The 17,045-nt window shown below is 43.7% G+C and overlaps 1 protein-coding gene across 4 annotated transcripts in view; it reads left to right on the forward strand.

The window, feature by feature from the left end:
* fndc5a (fibronectin type III domain containing 5a) overlaps positions 1-17,045 on the forward strand; it is an 83,197-nt gene that overhangs the window by 29,640 nt on the left and 36,512 nt on the right. For all 4 annotated transcript variants that reach the window (XR_009233734.1, XM_058614814.1, XM_058614811.1 and 1 more), the window contains one exon: positions 8,171-8,294. Coding sequence is in view for 3 of the 4 variants with exons in the window: in XM_058614811.1 (XP_058470794.1) it covers positions 8,171-8,294 (124 nt within the window). In the remaining variant the exon portion in view is untranslated. The remainder of the gene's footprint in view (positions 1-8,170; positions 8,295-17,045) is intronic.

Consider the following 17,045-nt stretch of genomic DNA (forward strand, 5'->3'; position numbering starts at 1 on the left):
ACCACTGAAATGGAGCGTTATGTTTGTTCGTAAAATAGATGTAAGCGGTAAAAGGTTCTGCAAAGTCACAGCGACATTGCCGAGTGTGCTGATGATGGAGGCACAGACCTGTGTGTAGATGGAAATATCAGTAACCACACACTTACCTTTTCTGTCAGGCCGTGATTTGGCCGCCTCAGATGTTAAGGTCACGGTGTGATGACTGATAATAAAAGAGAGGAAATCTCTCCTCTGCACTTGTCTTCTTCTCTCTTTCATTTCATGTCAGTGGAAAGCAGATCAAGTGTATTAGAGCCACGTGTTCAAATAAAAAATTGAAATAAAGAATGAAAAATAAAAGATTATCTCAGCATTCTGACTTTAATCTCAGAATTTTGCACCTTTTCTCTAATCTCAGCATTATGACTATTTAATCTCAGAATTCTGGTTTATTCTCAGAATTCTGACTTTTTGTTTAATCTCATATTCTGAATTTTTCTTTAATCTCAGAATTCTGATTTAATCTCAGAATTCTGACTTTTTTTATCTCAGAATTTTGTTTATTTAATCTCAGAAAACTGAATTTTATCTCAGAATTCTGATTTAATCTCAGAATTCTGACTTTTTTTTATCTCAGAATTTTGTTTATTTAATCTCAGAAAACTGACTTTAATCTCAGAATTCTGACTATTTAATCTCAGAATTCTGACTATTTAATCTCAGAATTCTGACTGTTTTATGTTATTTTCTTTGTGTGTCTCTAATACTCTTCCCTATATCATATCTGTACGTCTGTGATAGTGTGTCTTCATGACTTCTTGTTAGCTACAAAGATAGAGAAGGGCTTTCTCTGTAGCTGTGATCAGGATTTACTCATTAGCACCAAGCTTTGGTCAATTAGCATGAAAGACAGTAAAAAAAACATAAGGCAGAACAAAGTGAACGCGGCCATAAGCCCCTCAAGCTTTCCCTCTCCACCTTTCATCTCTTTTATTCTGTGGCGTAAACTGGCAGCAGAAGAAAATGACTTTTCAGAGAGTGAGAGGAAGAAAAAGGAGGCTTCCACTGCCCCGGGATATCACTCCAGAGGAGCTGCAGAGGAGAAGATTTAGAGAAAAATGGGAGGCGATAATGTGACTTCATGCATTTATGTTCCCCATATGAGTGGGATTCTATAACGCTTCATCCATCACAAGGACAATGTGTGAAATCATATTTGTTATAGCTGAATGACCTTTGTGTCCTTCCTGAAATCATTTTCCTGCATAGATAAAAGTGATTGAATGTTTGTCACAACATAGCTTTCACACTGAGGGAGGTCAGGCTGCTCGCCGTTGTTGTTCTTTAATCAGTCAGAGATTAGCACCTGAAAACACTGTTTGTGCACAAACAGCAGAGTCAGTGTTTCACGCTCCATCAGCAGTTAAGAGAGCGCCGAGCGTCCACGGCTCTTCCTGCCGGGCAGCCAAGTTTATACAGCGACTGATTTGTGATTTCCTCGTGCCCGCAGGTCTGCTCGTGCAGCAGGCCGCGGCCGCTCGCTCTCGCTCTCTGCATTAACTCTCATAAATGATTGAGAAGGGAACGCGTCGAAAACACGCCGTTGCTGTTAAATATAGAAGAAAGACTCACGTCTTGTTGCACAGTGGGTGACATGTAGAGAGGATGAGAGACGGAAAATGTCAACTTTTATCATCCTATGAACCACCGTGTGACCCTGACCTGAGTCCTCTGGGACCATTTGGCCTGTGAGAGATATTTACTCTGTGGTCAGTTCAGGGGCTCATGTTGAAGGAGCTGGAGGTTCAACCTCATCAGCATCTGCGCTGCACAATTCATGGGGAGAGAGAGTGGAAATGAATGACTCAAATACACTCCATCCTTCTGAAATTAGTGTCAGAGGTGTGTGTGTACGTGTGTGTGTGTGTGGTCAAGGCAGGTAACTGTGGAAAATGCTTATAATTTACAGCAGGAGATGAAAAAACTGGGCTTTATCATGACTGAAGTGTTAAATATCTTAAAAAGCTTGTATGGAACAGATGTGGCATAAATCTTCAGTGTCACTTGCTTTTATTTATTTATTTGGTTTTAATTTAGTAATATTGCAGAGTGGCTGGAGTGTGCCGCGCTGCAGCGTTGTAAATGATGAATGGTCTGTATTTTCAACTCAAAGCTGCTTTACTTTTTTCTTTCATACGCTCACACACGACCAGCACAGCCTTCAGGAGCGACGTGGGGTTAAGTGTCTTGACACATCGGCATCTTCTCATGTGTTGTTGAGTCAAAGTTAGGATTTATTTTAGCAGTGATATAAATAATTGTGCAGAAGTCACAAAATTAGACCATTTTTTATTTTCTTTTTGTTGATAAATAGATTTTTTTTCATCGGATTGCCGAGGTTGTGCTGAAAAAAGCATATAAGACACTCTGTGTTGCACATTCTTACAGAGGCTGTATAAACTCTGTACTGCACGTTTAAACATAGTCATGTAAAAAAGCAGCCGGAAATGCTCCGTGTTCTAAGGGTTAAATTGTCATTTACTCTTGGATTGAAATGATGTGTGTGTATGAAAATCAAATGAGATAAAAATCAACAACTTGTTTTTCTGGACGCATGTTTAAACGTTGCTTCTTCAATCCATGTCCCCCTGGTGTGCAGAGCTCATTGATAAAGAGCCACCCATTAGGCCTCCATCTGGCCCAGTGGCCTTTTGATGTGAGGAGGAGGAGGAGGATGAGGAGGCTCTTCTGTCTTTAACAGTCACCATTGTGACACCTGCCACTCCTCAGCTGCTGTGGTGTTGCTTTCTGATCACGATAGTCCCTGGTGTTGTGTTATCGTTTCTGATTCTTCCGTCTGTCTCACATAAAAGTGCCACCTCGAGCATCCTGAACCATCTTAGTGTTCTTTAAAGTCACTAATACCTCACAGGGACCAAGTACCTTGTGAATCCTTCTCCTTCCTGAGATTGAATCTTGAAATTCTTTGCCTCTGCTTTACCTCCTCGCAGAAATGAGTCGAATGTGAGACAGAGAAAGTGAGGTGAGAGAGGATGTGTGAAGTTCACTGATTTCACTGAACAACCTTTAAAAGAGAAAGTCAGCAAATGAGTGCAGTTTTCCACTGACACTGAAAGTTCTCTGTGGTTCACACGTGTACGTACAGATGCCATGAATTAGCCGCAGTCTTTCACATCAGTGTTGACCACACTGTTGATAATAATAATAATAATAATAATAATTGCAGCACAAATAATGTAAAAAGTATGTGTGTTTCAGTCTCGGGGGTTAAATTATGGAACAGATGATTTAAAGCAGAATAAAAACATGAATCAGTTTGAAAGAATATACAAAATACACATTTTAAATAAATGTAATGATGAAGAACAGCAGTTTAATCCAGGACGATGATGGTGATGATCGTGTTTATAGTGAGAACATTAAAGAACACTTAATAACCATAGACTCTGGTGTTCAAGTGGGAAAAAGTGGTTGAATTACTTTAATTGTACATTTGTTATGTGATTTTAGATTTTACGTCCACCTCGTACCTCACGGACCTCGTCCTCTCTCCACAGAAACTCCGCCCCCCTGTCACTCAAGCCAACCTCATTCTCAACTTTTACCCTCACTCCCAATTCCCTCTCCTGTGTGTATTCTCTCCACATTCCCTTCAGCTGTAATTCCTGCCTTTTTCCATCCCATAAATCATTTCAAGTGTGACAGGAAGTCTCCCTGGCACCATAGACAGATATAGTCCGTGCCATCCCCCCCCTCCCCCCTCCCCGCCCCTCTACATAATCCCTCCAGTAAATGGAAAAGTGTTAATCCTGCTACTGCAGCCCATGAAATGCACGGGGGAATCATCCACACACACCATCACATGTTCTGCCGCGTGTTTTCTGCCTTGCTGTTGCTTTGTGTAAAATGTGTAAAAATACTGTTATATAAACGCTTTAAAGGCAGCGCACTTTGTATCTTTGTTGACGTTCATTAGTCACATTGTAGCGTGTTTCCAATGCCTCGGCACGGCCCGGCACGGCACGGCACGGCACGGTTAAGTTGCCACTACTCGAGCCCCTGGTACTTTTTTTGGTACCTGCTCTGGCGAGGTCCCAAGCGAGCTGAGTGCCGACGTCCGACACAAGAATCAAGCCGAACAATGCCAAACTGTAGATCAGTTAAAAAGACTTAACAATCCTAAAAACGTGGGTTAATCTCCAACAATTACCAGGGACATCTCAATATTTAATAGGAGTCTGGTGTTTTTAGCGGCATCACAAACCCTGTCGCTGTATTTCAGTCCAGTGAAAACCAACCTGTGCCGTGCCGTGTCGTGCCGTGCCGTGCCATGGTGAGGTGAGTCCTCACTGCATGGGACTCACTTGCGGTGATTGTGTCTGCAGTCGATCATTTTTGTCCTTCCACATTTGCATATGAAAACCACCTTAAGAAGCGGTTTCTTGTCTGTAAAGTGTGTCATTAACTCTCCCCGAGTACCGGCTAACCTCCCCCAGTGGCAGCAATCACAATAAACATGCATGGAGCGCTCGCCAGCATCGCTCTGTAAGCCACATTATAATCACACTAAAACTGCCAGAGTTGCTGTGATCTTGGCTTAAAAACAGCTAAATGTTTGTATCGTGACGCTTTGACATTGGCAACATCATAATGCAGCAGTTTTTCAGCAAAAGCGACGCAATGTGCATTAAAGAATAAGATTGTGGGGTTTTTTTTTTAAATCAATTTACAAGAGTGGTTGTCTTCTTGCCAAGTGAGAGTCTTGTTTGAGATAAAGAGGGAGAAACCACCGTTTCATTCAAAGCTGCTTTTTTATTCCACATTCCAATTTATGTTTCTCTCACACACGTATTGTTTTGTACTAAAAATATGATGCACACTGTTCTTTCACAGGTTGTTTATGGCGCTGCTTTGTGCTTCTCTCATATCGGTGCTCTAGAATTTATGATTGCACAGAATATGCCGTTAAGAAGCCCATATGTTTAACTTTTATAGCGCCATATTCGTATGTGTTGAATAAAAACAACATAATAAGGTACGACACGTCCTCTCATTGTCCCATGTGCACCGTGTGTGCATGTTAAGTGGTTATTCTCAGTGTTTAGTATTAGCTCTGCGTTGTGCTGCGTGTAGTAAAGTGTGTCGCTGTGTTCTGGTGGAGGCCAGATGGAGAAAGTCCTGCACCAGTTTGTCTGCTCGTGTCTTGTGCACCGCGGCCACAAGACACAGATGCTACGCAGAGGGAGGCACATGGGGGAACAGCGGCCTTTGGGACGCACTTTATTTTAACCTCCACGCTTGACTGCGAGGATCAGATATTCTCCAGCAGAGCAAAAGTAGAGATTCCTATAAGTGATGGATCACACTGCAGCGTTAACGTGTTAATATTCAGCACGCGGGGCCTTTATCTCTTCACATCGCACGCTGCTCTTATCTCCTCCTAATTTGCTAAACTGCCCTCTTACCACCTTCACAATGAAATCAGCGGGGTTCTTTCCTGCTGCTGTTGGATGAGATCTAACCTGGCGTATCGCGTACGCTCATAAATCATACGCGTTATCGCCTCTGCAGCCACAATAAAACTCCTCTAAATGGAAATGCGTCACCGTCGTCGCCCGGGCTTTGCTTTACGAGAATAACCATATAAATCAAGTTGGCGTTTTGTTTTGTTTTTTTAAACTTTAAAGTTCTGAGGCCTTCAGATGATCACACACACACAGATGTTGTTCTCCAGCTCTAACCTGACTGGCTTCCTTCTGGCATCTGTCCGTACAAGAGTGAATTATCCACTGGGAGCTCAATCAGAGAGACAACACATGGCTGCAGGGAGAGTCTTTCATGTGTGTGTGTGTGTGTGTGTGTGTGTGTGTAGAGGAGAGAGGGATATATTTAGAGCCACAATCTGGCATGAGGTGAGTCAGGGTGAGTGTTGGGTGATATAAATGATTAATACGCTTGATTATAACTGTGCTGTAACTGATATTCCTCGCCTTCTTCTTCTTCTTCTTCTTCTTCTTCTTCTTCTTCTTCTTCTTCTTCTCTGTTTAAATGGAGACAAATCCCAGCTCACCGGCGACAAACTCCTCATCATCTAAATGATTAGCTTTGTTTCTGTGGAAACGCCATCACTCTCCTCCGCGCGCCCGCGGTCCACTCTGATATTGAATGAATATGACTTTCCCGGTCAACGCGGGCCAGAGAAAGAGCTGCCGCGGCGAAAAGGGATTTACATTTCACATTTGCAGAGTGAGAGATGTGCGAGTGTGTCGCCGTGGCCGTGGAGCACAAAGGACCCAATCAGTTAAAATGAGAGCTTAATACAGCACTGGCACATGAGAAAAGACCTCCCAAAAGGAGTGAAATAATTCACTGCTTGACCATTTATCACCGGGCTGAATGTTAAAGTGGTCAGTTCACCACAACTGCTGAGTCCCGTCCTCTGTGTGTACCCATCATGAAACAAAAGAGCCACTTTCATTATAGGCAAAGAGTCTCTTTATTAGTACAAAGGGCCCGCGCTGGTAGTTCTACCTTATTTCCCTCCTGCCTCCCATGTCACTGCCTTCCGTCCTCGAGTTCATTTGGTGCCCAGTGAAATGATCAACTGTAATGTGGCTGCAGCTCTCTGAGGCTGATGAGGCCGGAGACGAGGTGGCTTCTCTGAGGAGAAGGATTGAAGCAGATGGCGATGGGACAGCAAAGCTCCACTTGTTTGTTTTTTTCTTAAACCAAGAACCGATTGAAGGTTTCATTCTGAGATTATCCTCATTGAAGGATCAAGCCAAAGATGAGTCACTTAAAATCTAACCCCAAGTCACCAGAAAACAACACAGCTTTGATTTGGCTGCTCTTTTGCTTTGACAGACACACTCATTACACTCAGTGAGTCACAATACTTCTATCCGACTGAAGTTGGGCTTTCTGCTGCTCCCTGTGCTTCAAAGGCAACAGGGAAAAACTCACTGTCTGAACTGGCAGGACAACAATCTGACGTCATGCACGCATTCTTTCCAAATATAATCAACTTCTTGGCTGTGATTTCCACTTCAGATGCAGCAGCAGCAGCTGAAGACGCAGCAACACGAGGTCACGCGAGGCTAGACCCACGTACGAGTGCCAAATTCCACTTTGCAGTTGTGTTTCCTCATCACTCACACACAGCAGCCAGAGTGCATTATGCTATATCTTCCCACTGACACTGACAGGTTGACAGACTGGCGCACTATTTCAGCAGCGTGCCTTTTAGTCCTCCTGAGTGGGTTTGAGATGAATGAAAGATTGATCGGCGCTCTGATGGACGACGTAGCCGTACTGTACGCAGTTTATGGCTCATATCAGACGGAGGTGTTCCTCTGATGCTTGTTATTCATCACCTGCTAATGACTGCTTTATTGAGCGTGGACACATTAAATAAGAGGTACTTCATCGCCACGGTGATCACCCCGACCAAACTGACACACTTCACTTCTGTAATTGCTTCAGCATGTCCGTGTTATTTGCATAATTCTGAAGAGCGTTTATTTGCCTAATGGACGAGGCGGAGCACAGAGGTGAATTCATTGCACCGATGTTTGAGTGCATTCATCTCTAGCCCTTTTCATGACTGCGAGCACTGGCACAGGTCCAGTTCCAGTTCTGTCCGGACCCGTGGTGCTCGCAGAGAACCAGCACACGTTCACACCAGTTACACAGCGGCAGTGTTTGTGACGCAGCTCGAGTGCTGTCACTAAACACACCAGACTCCTCTGTTAAATATTGAGATTTTAGACATTTCCCTGGTAGTTGTTGGAGATTAACTCATGTTTTTAGGATCGTTAAGTCTTTTTAACTGATCTACAGTTCGGCTTGATCCTTGTGCCGGTCGTCTCATCCCCGGCAAAAAAGTACTATGCCGTGCCGTGCCGTGCCGGGTCGGGTCGAGTTTGCCGAGCCGAGCCAGTGAAAACGCGCCACTATCTGACTTCAGGGGACACCAACACTGCCATCTTCAGCTTTCTCTCAAGATCAAAAGAATAAATATCTGACATTTTATAGCAATATAATAATTATGGATACTGACTGATGTGAAACTTTTTAAATAAGAATCCTGATCATATACTTTGAAGTTACATTTACTCTAAAAGTCTTCTGCAGGCGACTGATGACATTTCCCTCTCTCGTGTCTCCTCAGGAGGTTGCGCTCCATGTGGCGTCTCTCTGCGTGCGGGGTGGACCAGTGGAGAACAAAACTGCCGCGGTGCGGGACCTAAATATCACAGCCTGCGTCACTCAGCTCGTCATCATGTGTGTCGCAGGTCAGTGGTTTCTCACTTTCTCCTCTGTTCTGTATTTTCAGTTTAACAAACAAGGGGGAGAGAAGTAAGACATAATATACACACACATGTCTACTGTAAATACTGAAATCTATAGTTTCACACAAACAAATGATCACCTTTATTTACACTCAGTGGCCACTTTATTAGGTGCACAGGATACCTAATAAAGTGGCAGGAGTGAGATCCAGTGAGGTCTTCTGGTCTACTGCACAGCTTGGTTGTTATTTGAGTTGCTCTTGTGAGTTATTGAAGCCGCTCTGTCCTGTGTTGTCTGCGCTGTCTCAGCGATGATCACTGGATATTTTCTGTTTTGCTGTCTATTTTCCCTTGACATGGACGTGCATGAAAATCTCTTGGTTTCCTCACTGAAGTCAATTGAGAAGTAAAAATATTATTGAGTAGCCACCAGGGGGCCAAGAAAAACTTAGTTTGAATGGAATTTTTTTTAGATTTTCTGTATTTTGATTCTTCAAGTTTTTTTTTCCACCTGTCTGTCTTCACGATGTCACACCACAAAACAACAGTTGTAACCTGCAGCTCTGTGTTGCGTCTGCAGGACACGCGAGTTCATGCGCTCTCTCGCCGTCTCGCACACACCGCATGGAACTCACTTCCTCTGACCCGATGCCTCGGGTTCGTCCCTCACACGCCCTCCTGTCCCTGTTTTCCTTCATCCCTCGCCTCCTCGCTCCTTGACCGCCAACACCTCAAGAACAATTCCCATCCTCTCATTTTTCACTGTCGCCCGCCGCCTGTGTTCATCCATCACTGTCCGCGGACCCTCGTCTGCCTCTGAAAGCACCGCTCTCTCGTCTCGTCCACAGATTACAAGACGTGTGTTACTTCCATTGTTCACCCGAAACTCCTTTAATTCATTGTTCTCTGGCCAAACAAAGAAAGTCTTCATGTTAATACTTCTCCTGTGTGTGTGTGTGTCCTGCATGGCGTCACATCAGAGAGCAGAGGCTGCACTGTGGCTGTATCAGCATCCAGCAGGCAGGTCTTTGTCCACCCTCGTGCTGAAGAATGTCTCGTGAGAGAGAGAGAGACAATGAAGGAGACAGTGAAGGATGGAGAGAGGTGGACAGAGGGGGAGAGAAACACAAAGAAAGAATGGTTTGGGTGAGAGAGTGTGTGTACATGCTGAACTATAGCAACATCACAGATGGTGGGTGTTCATCGTTCAAATGTTATTTAGTTTATTTTGAGACGATGACGTCGGAGCGGTGAATACATTAAGTCGTCTCTGAGGATAAGTGGGACGAGACGTTCAAGGGAAGTCGTAATTAAAGATTAATTCAAGGATTGTATTTCACCGACTCTGGGAAAATGTTTCCTCTTCATTAAAAGAGACACTTTAATGCACAAGCACTTGTCATTATGATGAATGGCGACGTTGTTGCTGAGCAAAGTAGCCTGTGACAGGAATAATGGTCACTGCCATTCACAGGGCTCAGCATTTTACCTGAGCATGAAAAAGACTGAACGTTTGGTTCCACGCTGTCACGTCTGACAGCAACGATCACTCACTCGCTGCCTTATTACTGTGACAGACAAACCAGAGGTGTCAAACTGATATGCACACACTTGATATGATGTTATAATGACCTCACCTTCCTTTAAACACTGTATATGTGATAGAATATAGACATAATGTAACATGATATATGTTTGCTGTGCAGTGTTTTTATAACAGTAATAATAAGACATTCAGTCATAATTATCACACACATTCAATTATATATAAATAAGCTTGTTTGGTGTTTTAATTACAGTAATCCACATTATTATTTATGTTTTTATTGTGACGTATACGTCATTCCATATCAAAACAAGCACTTTTACTTAAATTCTGGGAAATATCATCTTAATTGTGATATCATGATGCATGATTGTGTTTTAAATTTAAGCTTGTGCTACTGAACAGTTCTCTGGACCGGCCCCCTCTTGACCATTGGCCCCCGGGTCATTTGAGTTTGACGCCCCTGCTTTACACGATACAAAATTTCTAAACAGCAGCTCAGGAAAAGTGTTTGTTTAATGAGAGAAGTCCGAGGAGGTCTGTGGGATCCAGTGTGTGTCACCATGATCTGAGGCTGTTGTGCCGGAGAACAAACCCTGGCCAAAACACTTGTGCATCAATCACCAGACTACTACTGCCAGTACTACTGTGTGATCGTGAGCACACACTCAAGTCAATGAAGGATGGAGAGCAGAGTGCTAAAAGAGTGTAGGTGTGTGAAAGTAACCCAGTTACATCAGAGGCTGGACTGAGGGGGCGTTTGGAGGCAGAGAGACTTTCGATTAGAGGCCAGCGTTCGACTCACACTTTAAAGTGAGCTCTGGTGCTTTGCCCACTGCACTTCTCCTGTGGACTCCTGGGACTCTCTGAACACTCAAATCTTTCCACTACAAACTCAGATGGACCAACACGTCTGGTTATTATGTCACTGGAGGAAACGGGGAAAAAAGGAGAGAGGTGAGGAGAATTAAATGTTAATACTAAGAGACAAGTAGCCACCCAAAACATGTAACCAGACAAGAGTCTCATTTTGGATTGGAGCAGTGTGCCTCAGCTCACACGCTCTCACAGTCCTGATGTTAAAATCATTGTCACAAAACCACATTTCTTCCTGAACAGGAGCTCCATCAGAATGTTCACGGTTAGACAGCCGTGAAAAGATCAGTGTCACTGTGGCTGGCTGTTCTTATGTGACCACGAGCCACACGCAAACACACTTTGTGTGTCTTTGTCTCTGCAGATACACAAACCCCGCCACTTGAAGGAAATCCTTCCTCGGTAATGAACACAGGTGCTTAGTGGTCCATTTAATTGAGAGGAGCGCGGCGTGACAGGTGAGAGAGAGGACGAGGAGGAGGAGGAGGCTGCTGCCAGAGTGAGGCGGGATGTGTGGGGATGCTGCTCTGCGTAGATGAAATCAATTAACTGACCTGCCACAGTGGCAATGCAGAGAGAAATGGCTCCTGTGTGTCCTGTGTGTGTGCGTATATATGTGTACTTTATATATATGTATATGTATATATGAGGACCAGTCGTCCTCGTAGAGACACAAACCTGATCCTAATGAGGCAGAACTGAGGAACCGCTTAAGTTTAGGGCTAAGATTTGAGTTGTGGTTAAGTTAATGTCAGGATTAGGCAATAACTGGTTTTGATTATGGCTAGAGATAGTGCTTTTATGGTTTAAAGGGATAGTTCCGATTTTTGGACATTAAGTTGCATTACATTGACACCAGTAGGAGGCAACTGATGTAACGAGTCTCCGGTTTGGAGATCTCTCCCCAAGTTTTGCATCACAAACAAGAATGCATGCATGTTATGTGCACACATATGAACAATAAACATATGAACAATAAACATTTGAGCAATAAAACAGTCGTCTGTGTGCTATCGGAGAAATTCCAATGGTTTCTGAAAGCTGAGAAGTTGCACGTCAAAGCCACCGTGTGGTTATTATGGTAATTTCACTCGTGCTGTTGAAAAAAAAAAACACCTGTACATGGTTTCCATTTTTTGACAAAAGCTCAAACAAAAACTCAATCCTGAATGTGCTTCACACTGTTCAAATTGAACACCCAAAATCTGGTATGTGTGTACAACTGCAGTATAAATAAAAACTGTCAATGCACTATTTTAACATGCAGTAAATTGTAAATACCTGCCAGATATTGAAAGTTATTGTGGAAAAATCACCGGATATTTTCTGACCTTTTATGGTGAAAATAGGAAAAAAAAACTAAAACATCCAGACGGACATTTTGAGGCTTAGGAGTTAAAGGGTTAAAGCCCTTAAAACAACAGTGGTGAGAGGCTGCACAGATGCTGCTGGCTGCCCTTTTCACTTCATCTCTTCTGCTTTTCAATCACAGACATTAACACTGTTTAGCACACACACACACACACACACACACACACACAAAGGGCAGTTTTTGGCTCAGAAGGAAGAAAAAGCACTTTCAGGAGCGGCTCTACACAACACAACAGCTGATGCAGTGTTTCGAGCTAATGAGTGCTGTGGTGTGTTGGTATTTGCGTTGCTCTGCCCACTGTGTGTGTGTGTGTGTGTGTGTGTGTGTGTGTGTGCTTACAGTGCAGCATGGAAAGTACATATGCATTCTCCTGCTGCTATAATTTGCTTTTATTCCTCCTGTGTGAGCCCTCAGTCCTCTCGGCTAATCCTCAGCATATAATGTGGTTATTGAAGGGGCCAGTGTAAGCTTTAAAGGGGAAATGATGGTTTAATAAAACTGTCTTATCCTCGTGGTTGTGATAATTATATTATATTTTACTCAGGCCACTTCTGCGCTCCATCGGTCGGTCCAGGATCGCAGCGTCTGCAAATATCAAGTTCAAACAAATGTGTGCCAACATGTAATACACTCAGATTCATTTAAATGCCAAGCACATTTTCTGATCCTTAACTACGACGTAGAATTAATGTGGTGGAGTTCGCTCACGGAGCCTTTTGCTGCCACGACTTCACTAATAGGTTAAATGTAATTATGGGACATTTGCTCTTAACAATGTCACCACACAGACTCGGCTTATTTACCACTTTACCGTTGATGCTGAATACAAACAAAGCCTCCACATGTTGATGATGTCATGATAACATGTTGAGCACAACTCACTTGTTAGCTTGTTAGTGTGTGTGTGTGTGTGTGTGTGTGTGATTCAATGATGTCTATCTTGTCACAAAACACTGACAAGCTTGTGGGATGGGCACTTTCATACTATTGTGCATTATCTCTCTCTATCTCTCTGTATCACACACACACGCGCACACACACACACACATACACACTGTTTTCCATGACTTCAGAGGACATTGCATTGACTTACATTCATTTCCTGGAGACTTACTACATGGCCTAATCCTAAATCTGACCCTCAACCTTAACCTAAACCTGACCCTGACCTCAGCCTAACTTCCATGTCATACGGTGGAACATCCAGTTTGCCCTGCCTGCAGGTGTGGAGACATGCATCACTTTTAAGTGTCCCCTGGAAACACTTGCGTTGTGTTGTGATATTTGCAGCGCCCTGACCTCTCAGGGCCACTGTACTTCTACCTAAAAATGCAGTCATTTACATTATGGGGACTTGATTTTTGTCCCCATAATGTGACTGTGTCAACAGATTTCTGTCCCCACAACATAAGGAATACCAGATACACACACACACACACACACACACACACATCAAAACCTCTAACTAACCACCAGCTAACCCCACACCTCCTTTTTTATGAATATTCATCAAACAGGAGCAGATGCTGTCAGCCTCTCAGAGTGTTTTCTTGGAGCGTTCAGACATCAGTGACATTGCTGATCAAGAGTCAGAACTGGCAGAAAGCAGATGCAGCTCAGGGGGATTCCTCTCGGTCGATCCCTCGCCATTTTATCTCGGATGATCGCTGAGCTTTTAAGAAGAAGTGGATTTCGATGCAGCTTTGATGAACACTTGGGAAGAATTACGAAATGCCAATTTTATGTCTATAGATGTGGGATCACGAGCAGTGCCGGGTGTTAGCAGAACATCATGTGGAAGTGGAGTAGTAGTGAAAGTGAGCGGCTATGAATCAGAGAGAGTTCAGCACTCACGCGCCCACAGAGAGAGAAACACCTACTGTTTCTGCTTCTTTAAAGTCTAATGTGTAATATAGCAATAAAAAATGTCTCTTATGACTCTGTCACCCCACAGGAAAAAGGTGTTACAAAGCATTTTAAACGTTTAATCGCAAATCAAAAGGAGCTGGTGCAGTTACAGCTGGTGCAGTTACTCTATGAGCGTATCATCACAGCATTTGAGGACGAGTTACACAAACTACGGCTTTAATTCTCTCGTAAAATGAATGAAAAGTTTACAGCACATCTAACGTTCCACTGACAGCAAAGTCATTCACAGAGCCGTGCACGGAGCTGTGCACAGAGTCGTGCACACAGCCGTGCACACAGCCGTGCACAGAGTCGTGCACGGAGTCGTGCACACAGCCGTGCGCTGCGATGCAAAACGCAGCCAATTAAATTGACTTCTGTAAGAAATGCTCCCTCTCCACTGTAACACTGCTCCACCACATCAGAGTGTGCAGGCTCGGGCTAACCTGAGAGCAGAGGCCTGTGACACTCCCATCAACACAAACAGCCTCCACTATAGTTTTATCACCTGCTCATCGGGTTAGTTAAAGTGCTGAATCCAGCCGCCGCCTCACGCTTGGCTTGATTCACGACAGTCGTTATTTGGGTGGATGGTGTGAACGCTGAGCGGCCATGACCCCGCTCTAAATCTCCCTGTCGCTCACGTACAAGCCAACGCCTGAACGCTGCACGCCGGGATCAGAACGCCAAAGATGATGAAGAGGAAGTGGAGATGACGAAAGGAACATTTAAGAAAGTGGGAGAAGTTTCAACTGGAATAAAAAGATAAGATGTTCCCGTGGTCGAGCAGGGAGACTAAATCAGACTCTGAGGCACATGACTGTAATTGTGTCCCTGACCTGACTCACAGAGAGCTGCACATGTTGTCCCAGTCTAAAAAGAGGAGTCAGGTGTGCCGTCTGCCCTCACTGACTTACAGTCGTCTGGCTTCCTCACAGAGCAGCTGATGCAGGAGAGCATGTGCACAATGAGAGCCTGCAGGGCATGGACGAGCTACACACACACTGCAACAGCACCATATTTTATTCATGATTTGGCTCAAAGATTGATGGCAATACCTTGACTAACGTGAAGGTCCAGTGTGTAACAGTTAGGAGGGACAAACACGTTTGAGTGTATAGTTGATTTAAAATAGAAATCAGTTGCTTTTTGCAGGGGCCACACGGGTGGTGTATAGTTAGAGACTTGGGTTGAAGCCCCGGTCAGATTAAGGCCCTTTCTGCGTGGCGTTTGTGCGTTCTCCCTGTGTGTGCATGGATTTGAGGTAAATTTAGAATGAGCCTGATACGTGTGCTTTACAGAGCTCACCATCCTCGTGCCTCGTGCTGTTGTTTTCTGCTGCCATTAAAAAAAATGTCATTCAGATTAATTCCCATTCCCACTTTAAAAAGCTTCATCTTCCGTGTTCTCCCACAAGAATCTTTGAGTCAGAGAGCCGCTGTCAGTGCTGATATTTCCCCCTTTTTTACAAAGCTGTAAATGAAATCTGTAATGGGATTATGAGCCGGATTAAACCGTTGTCGGGAGCTACAGTTGCTACACGTGTGAGCTCCTAATGTGTCAGAGGGGCATGACAATCAAAACTTTACAACTAAGACAGAAAGAAAGGGTGAAGAAATGCAAGTTTTTAAACTTGTAATTCCTGACTTTCTCTCCCAAGTTTAATCACAGCTTCCCCTGCTGTCATGGCTCAATATTTCCTCTGGATTTCCTCCAGTCCAAATCCTATCAAGCTGAAACCGGAACAAAACAGCCGGTCCCACCTGCTTCCCCCACACACCAATCTCCCCTCTTTGGACTGGTCCTCACCTGTGAGCATCATAATCCAACCTCATTTTTGAACATCAGAAAAGTCCCAGTAAGCTGCAGCGTTGCATCAGGAAATACAGGTGCTGTAAAATATTCATGCCAGGACGACACAACTGCTGTTTCTCTCTTTTTAGAGTTTTTTACTTTGTGACTAAAAGCAATAGTTTCATGTCTCTGCAAATTCAAATTAAATGAATAACATAACATCTGAATTGTGAAAGGGAATATTTGGTGCATAATTGACAACCACTGAGCACTTTAGTCATGGTGGCAGCAGAGCCGGCAAGATATGCAGGAGAGGAGGCCTTTATTGGCCACCATGTCCTGCAGCTGCTCTGGGGTTGTTCTGATAACATGTCCACGCTGGACGGAAACACTCCGTCTTTTTGACGTCAGCACAGTCTGCACTGCAGCTCTCGAGTGTCAGTCAAAACAAAATGTCTGTCTTTAGCGTATTTTCTTGACATTTCAGGCTCATGAAGTCGGGATAATGGTTAAAATTAAACAAAAACAAAAACAAAATCATTCATATAAACTAATGTATCTGCACGTCACAGTGCAGTGAATGAATGACTGTAAGTGCAGTTTTATTAAACTAAACTGGGTTACACCTCTTTCTACCTCGAGACTAACTGTTACAATAAATATTAATAACCACCAACAACCAGAACTATTCCAGATTCTAAATTGTGTGAGACTCATATATTGAAATAATGGACATTTATGCTGCAAATTTGGCTGCAGAAGACTCAAAAAATGATATAAAATACCCAGTTTTTGATAGATTTAGCAGTTAGGTCATTGGTGTGTGGTGTAACACAGGTATTAGCAGCTGTGCAGAGAATTGTTTTCAGTGTGTTCAGTGTGTTCAGCTGTCAGGTGTGACGCGCAGGCCTTTCTTTGTTTTTAAACAAACAGAGAGGTGACAGTAAGCTGCTGCAGAAGTGTGTGTGTGTTTGTGTGCGTGTGTGTGTGTGTGAGTGCAAACCACCACAACTTCAGAAGAATGTTCCACTTCATGGCCTCCTGCTCCTCTGTCTGAAAAATGATTACAGGTACCATACAAATCCTTTTCCCTGACCAAACGACAGCACACACACTCACACACACTCACACATGCTGAGATAAGTGTCTCCCACTGGCTCACAGGAGCATAGATGAACTATACTAGAATGTCCATAAAGACATAAGATTTATTGCTGATTTTCTGCTTGATCGGTGTTTAATGTAGAAGACTGTAAGG

The sequence above is a fragment of the Solea solea genome, chromosome 18, assembly GCF_958295425.1.
Source record: "Solea solea chromosome 18, fSolSol10.1, whole genome shotgun sequence".
NCBI lineage: Eukaryota > Metazoa > Chordata > Actinopteri > Pleuronectiformes > Soleidae > Solea > Solea solea.